This window comes from Chelon labrosus (assembly GCF_963514085.1).
Source record: "Chelon labrosus genome assembly, chromosome: 5".
Classification (NCBI taxonomy): Eukaryota; Metazoa; Chordata; class Actinopteri; order Mugiliformes; family Mugilidae; genus Chelon; species Chelon labrosus.
The window spans coordinates 17,627,069-17,633,068 of record NC_140341.1 but is presented as its reverse complement, the minus strand read 5'-3'; the positions used below and the strand labels follow the sequence as shown (position 1 = coordinate 17,633,068).

At 40.4% G+C, this 6,000-nt stretch overlaps 1 protein-coding gene across 1 annotated transcript in view; it reads left to right on the top strand.

Annotated features, from left to right (window-relative positions):
* Positions 1–2,378: 2,378 nt before the first annotated feature.
* Positions 2,379–6,000, top strand: part of myo3b (myosin IIIB) — a gene marked incomplete at its 3' end in the record, with an annotated part of 34,688 nt that continues 31,066 nt past the window's right edge. The window contains 8 exon segments of the mRNA XM_084545254.1: positions 2,379–2,630; positions 3,314–3,418; positions 3,709–3,792; positions 3,876–4,078; positions 4,156–4,254; positions 4,338–4,452; positions 4,540–4,666; positions 5,066–5,276. Coding sequence (XP_084401380.1) covers positions 2,490–2,630; positions 3,314–3,418; positions 3,709–3,792; positions 3,876–4,078; positions 4,156–4,254; positions 4,338–4,452; positions 4,540–4,666; positions 5,066–5,276 — 1,085 coding nt within the window. The 5' untranslated portion in view covers positions 2,379–2,489.

Below are 6,000 nucleotides of genomic sequence, written 5' to 3'. Positions count from 1 at the left end.
GGCTGCAAAACCAAGACCAAGTAAGTCTCTCGAAATGTATTTCTCCAATCGACATAGAGTGATGACAAACTGTGCTGCTTCATTTATTTGGGTGCTGGAAATCTCTGTTAGTGGTGATATTTTGTGTGTCCAGTAGGGGGCAGGCTCTCATCTTCTTACACTTGAGCACAGAAATGAAGAGGGGACCCAGTAATGGACATTACAGTATGTGATTAAAAAGAAGTTAGGGGAGTGTGACTAATTCAGAAGGAGTGATTGTGCTGACTAACTCTAGATTAATAAATCCCATGTGGTCCAGTGGATGAGCAAATCATCTGACTTATTACAGTTCTCCCCCCACAATTAAATGAATAAGTAAATATATAGATTTACTCCTGTAAATATGCGCCGTTGCTTCAGTACTTCATTCTGTTTGAAAATTGTTTTAAAATTATCATTAGAAATAATGTGTGGTACGGACAGAGAGTTAAATCTGTATTGTGAATTCTTCACCCAGACACTCTCGTGGCAGCAAATGACAGAGCAGAAAGTCTCCTGTAAACCGGAGAAATACTGACTTTGGCAATGCTTAATCTTCATTATAAAGGAGTTTGCTGAACCTGCCCTTGACTGGGAGTCTTGATGTTGTGCCAGCTCTGTTTACTCCCGGGAGTGTGCAGCGTCGGTGCCTGAGCCTGATCCCGAATTCCTGTCCACAGTGAAAGTGGATAATGGGATTAGGAGCTTGTAGGGCGAGAACTGGGCTCGCCGGGTTTAGTCTTCATGCCACAGATCAGCAAACAATGTCGCCAGATAAGAATAAAGACATAGAGAACTTAAAAGTAGCTGCCGTAGGTGGAATAGTGTGACTCACTTCAAAGCAGGAGAGAGTTAGACGCTAGAGGTCTCAAGTCCTCTGTATGAGGACATGATGACTGGGACTCACTTTATAGGGGCCACATACTGAGCATATTCCTGTGCCGATGCATTTACACTATATTCAGAATACAAAATTAATACAAAGGCAGATGAGGAAACAATTTCTAACCTGAAGCTTGAATATTTTTATGCTTATGATTGATTATTTATTGTAATAGAATATAGATACATCTTGTGAATAGGATATTTTATTATTGATGCTGTTTTGAGGATTGAAAAGTAGCCAGAGGCGTTTGGATGCCTTTTTCAAGAACTTAATAATAAGGGGGAAAAAAATTGTACCTGTGTGTCCGTCTTTCTCTCCTTTGTATTTCTATGAAGAGTTTAGCCAACAGTAAAATAGGCTGCACTACACAAATTCAGCTATTTACTACAGATTATTTGTTACTAAATATTTAGACCAAGTCGCGACATTGCTAACTGAGCTAGCTAACTGTCAAAACCTTAAGCTAGCTCGGCTTGATAGCCATTATCCTAATTAGCATGCTAACTAGCAAAACTTAAATTGTATTGTTAATAGATGTTTACAGTGAGTGTTAAACTATTTAATATGAAATTTAGTCAACCTAAAAGTCTGTTCAACAGTATTGGCCTTTAGCTATATTTAACAAAAATACTTTGTCCTATTTCTGCTCTTATGCTAATAAATCTGTAACATTAGCATAACTTATAGCCTATATTCATAAAAGGTAACAACTCATTTGCAAAGGATTGTCAGTTTAATTAATGGCTATTCTCTCTTAAATTTTCTAAAGCCTTTACTGGTGCAACTCAGTTCAGGACTAATTTGGATATCTAGTGGTAGTTTTGACAACATGTATAGCAACAAGAGAATATATGGGACTGGCCCAATGTAAGTTCATCAGGCTAGAAACCAGTACAAATGTGTTTTAATTGTGTTTTTTGCAACTATATATGAAGAATTTGTGTTAAGCTTTACCTACACAGACTAAACACAGTTATGGATGGTTTGATATTTTCTTGAGGATAGATAATAACAAGAAAAGAAACATGTCATTCATTAAATTCTATATAAATGAAAACTGTCCCCTGTTGATTGCAATCTATTCTGCCCGTCCATATTTATGTACATAAAAGCACATTAAGCAGTGGGAACTCACACACACACACCCACAGTTTCTCACACTCGTTGGTGTCCCCTGAGGTTTTCGTGAAGCCAGCTGGCTGTGTGTTGACCTCTGCCCACTGGGGCTCATTGGAAAGTGACTGGTCAAAACACAGATGAAGTGCAATCACAGCCAGCGATAATGGGAGATGTGTCCCCTGGGAGAGCTTAAAGGGCTTCACACAAACCTTGGAAGTGGCTGGGTCTTGCATTCAGCCAGTCAAACTACTCTTTCTCATTTAGTGGTCATTTTACAGCTCTCAGAGGCATTATCATGTCCTTGACTTCATATAGGCACGAGCGGATCAATACTCGTAAAACCCTCATCATACAGAGCTGTCCTGATGATGATCTGGTAAACCTGGAGTTCTTAGATGAGGTAAGATTTTATGTGTTTATCTCATCATGCATTGATCGGCTAAAGGTACAGTGCTCTTGATGCAGTATGTGTGTGTATGTCTTTCTGCAGGAGATAATAATCAGCCATCTCCACAAGAGGTATGATGAGCTGCAGGTGTACACTTATGTTGGTGACATCCTCATCGCTCTCAATCCTTTCCAGAATCTCAGCATCTACTCTCCCCGGGTTGGTGACAAACCAGTCACACAAATGTTTTCAGTGGTCAGACAGTCACAATGATGAATGAGCGCCCATCAGTCATGCCACAGGTTCTGTTTCCTGTAAAAATAGTGCTAGGGAAGGCAGACCCCTCCAGAAAAACTCAGTTTGCACCAATTGGTCAGCTCTAATGGCCCGAGCAGGCACCAGCCATACATGATTGAGCTGAGAGATAAAGGAGGCACGGAGGGAGGGAGGGAGGGGGGAGTGAGCTTCATTGGATGGAAAATTAGAAAACACCTCTGAGTGTAGGATGAGTCATTTCTATGTTTAAATAGTTATCATGAAACCTCTAATACCTACACAGCATAATTTCTGTTCTTTTTGGGCAAGATTGGTGACGTACTGTATAGTTCAGCATACATAGATATTTCATATAAAAACCCTTAGCAAGTCTAATATTTAATCAATATCAATTTTCTCCTTTTCTTAAATTTTCTCTGAACTGGATATCAAATATTGGATGCTACCATACATCACATGCTGTTAGCTGTCCTCACCACAATTGATTCTGTAAACTGCAGTAAATGTCTTCTTATTACACAACAAATACTGAATTCTACAACTATAAAAAAAAAAAAACAATCTTCTCCTTTAAATAACCAGATACTTTAATAACATTGCCTTATATATGCTTTGTTTCCTGTTAGTTCTCAAAACTGTACCACGGTGTGAAGAGAGCTGACAACCCTCCGCACATCTTCGCCACAGCAGATGCCGCCTATCAGGGCATGGTGACTTTTTGCAAGGACCAGGTATTCTACAGAAAAATAATTTAATACGTAAATATATCATACAGGGTGATGATAGAAAAAACTAAAATGTTTGATAAGGATGTCCCTGAAATGTCTGATTTTAATTTAGCTCTTTTCCTGTGGAGGTTGAATGAGCTTTAGACATTTTTTGTGAATGAAAAGCAAAATAGCCTAAATATTTTTCTTTAAAATATTTTTTGTTTTAGTTTTTTATCTGGTAAATAGTGCAAAATAATGTATGCAGTACTGTGTCATGTCAGTATTTGTTACTTGGTTTCCTTTTGTTTTAGTGTATCATCATCAGTGGGGAGAGCGGTGCAGGGAAAACAGAAAGCGCTCATTTGATTGTTCAACATCTCACTTTCTTGGGAAAGGTATAGTGCGGATTACTCCATAAACTATAAACTAACTCATAAATACATAAGAATGTGTCAAAGAAACACATTTTTGCTTTCAGGCAAACAATCGGACACTACGTGAGAAGATCTTACAGGTCAACCCTCTCGTCGAGGCCTTCGGAAACGCTTGCACGGCTATCAATGACAACTCCAGTCGTTTCGGCAAATACCTGGAGATGAAGTTCACACCCACCGGAGCGGTCATCGGGGCCAAGATATCGGAATACCTGCTGGAGAAGTCAAGGGTCATCAAACAGGCTACGTAAGCGACTCTCGCTTTGTGTCACTGGAGTTGGATCTGTGTCAGTTTTCTGACTTTTCTCTTTTTTTTTTGTTAAGGGGAGAGAAAAACTTCCACATATTTTATTACATGTATGCCGGGCTCTATCACCAAGACAAGCTGAAGACTTACAGGCTGCCAAAGGGGACACCTCCCAGGTTGGTGCTGCAGTTTGTCTCAATCCTGCCAATCCTGTCACGAAAAAAAAAACGACACTTACAGTCATAATGTGCATCTGCAGGTACATCGACAGTCAGCACTGCAAAGTGATGCAAGACATTGTCTCTAGTAAGCTGTACAAGGAGCAGTTTGATGCAATTCAGGAGTGCTTCCGAAATATAGGCTTCACAGAAGAGGTACTAAGCACTCAAATCAAATGTACAGCATTCAGTAACAGATCCACCGAGTGCTATAACGAATGTATTTTCATCTGTTTTCTTTAGGAGGTCAACTCTGTTTACCGAATCCTCTCAGCCATTTTGAACACCGGCAACATTGAATTTGCTGCCATCACATCCCAGCATCAGACCGATAAGAGTGAAGTGCCTAACTCAGAGGCCTTAGAGAACGGTGAGCTACGATACATTAGATGATGTCTTGTACTTGTTAAAGAAACAGGTGTAAATACTTTTATCTTATGGGTCCTTTAGGGAATTCTTTTTAGGTTTTATCTTATTGTCTGGGTAAATGATTTTTACATGTATGAACTAATCAGTGTGAGACAGAAGAGAAATAAATGTGTGTATTCGGATGTCTCTTGTCCATAAGTGTGTGGGGGGGGGGGTCCTGTAATCAGCGGAAATTATAATATTTCTAAATGCACATAACCCCCTTCCATGTGAATAAAAATGTACAGAAGCAAAAGCATTCAGAGTGAAAGTGTGGTGGGGCTTATTTTTATGCAAATGAGAAGATAAGATACAAGCTCTTGATTATCAGACTGATTGACTCTCTTGCATTTTTTCTCAGCGGCGTCTCTCCTCAGCATCGGCTCAGAGGAGCTCCAGGAGGCGCTGACCTCTCAGTGTGTGGTCACGAGGGGCGAGACCATCATCCGCACCAACACCGTGGACAAAGCCACGGACGTCCGGGACGCCATGTCCAAGGCCTTGTACGGACGCCTCTTCAGCTGGATAGTCAACCGCATCAACTCGCTGCTGCAGCCAGACATGAATATCTGGTGAGTGTGTGCTAGTGAAAAAACATTTTGTGTGGACGTCCACTGTTGCTCTCTTCGTCTTCGACTGTCTTGGACGATCATGCAGAGTTTGTGCAAAGCTCCGATGACCTTTATGGAAGTCTGTGGCGGTAGATGCAAACATGCAGAGGAGAATATCAATGGGCAAGCACAAGACAAGCAAAAGGAGAGCAAAAAATGTTTTAATAAATTTTTGATACGGAGTTGCGTGCAGAGAAAATAATGTTCAGATGATTAAAAAGACTTCAGAGAGACTGCAAAGAGGTTTTTCATTGATCCAAAAGAATTCCTTCATAAATATGAGCGTTGACTGTCAAGGAGTCGTGTCTCAGAGATGTACAGAAGCCAGAGTTCCTGTCTGCGTTCCAGTCATCTTTGCCGTTTCCTTATTGCCGTTAATAACCCAGGCACAGGCTAAAGGTGACCTCTACATGCAGCGGGTAATGACTGATCATGAAAGTAGCAGCTCCGGGCAGCGAATATAAAAAGCAGGACGTTAAGTCTTCATGCTGTGTTGTAGGAGTGTGTATTGTTTGTGCAGATATTGAAAATGACTTGAGGTTAAATCAATAGAGACCAAATCAAAACCATTAAAGGAGCTCTGACTTTTTGAAAGCCAATGTTTATGATTTCTCATCAGACTAGGCCGTCCAGACCAGACTCCGTATTTGGGTTGAACTTGGATTATCATTAAAGTTTTATCAAT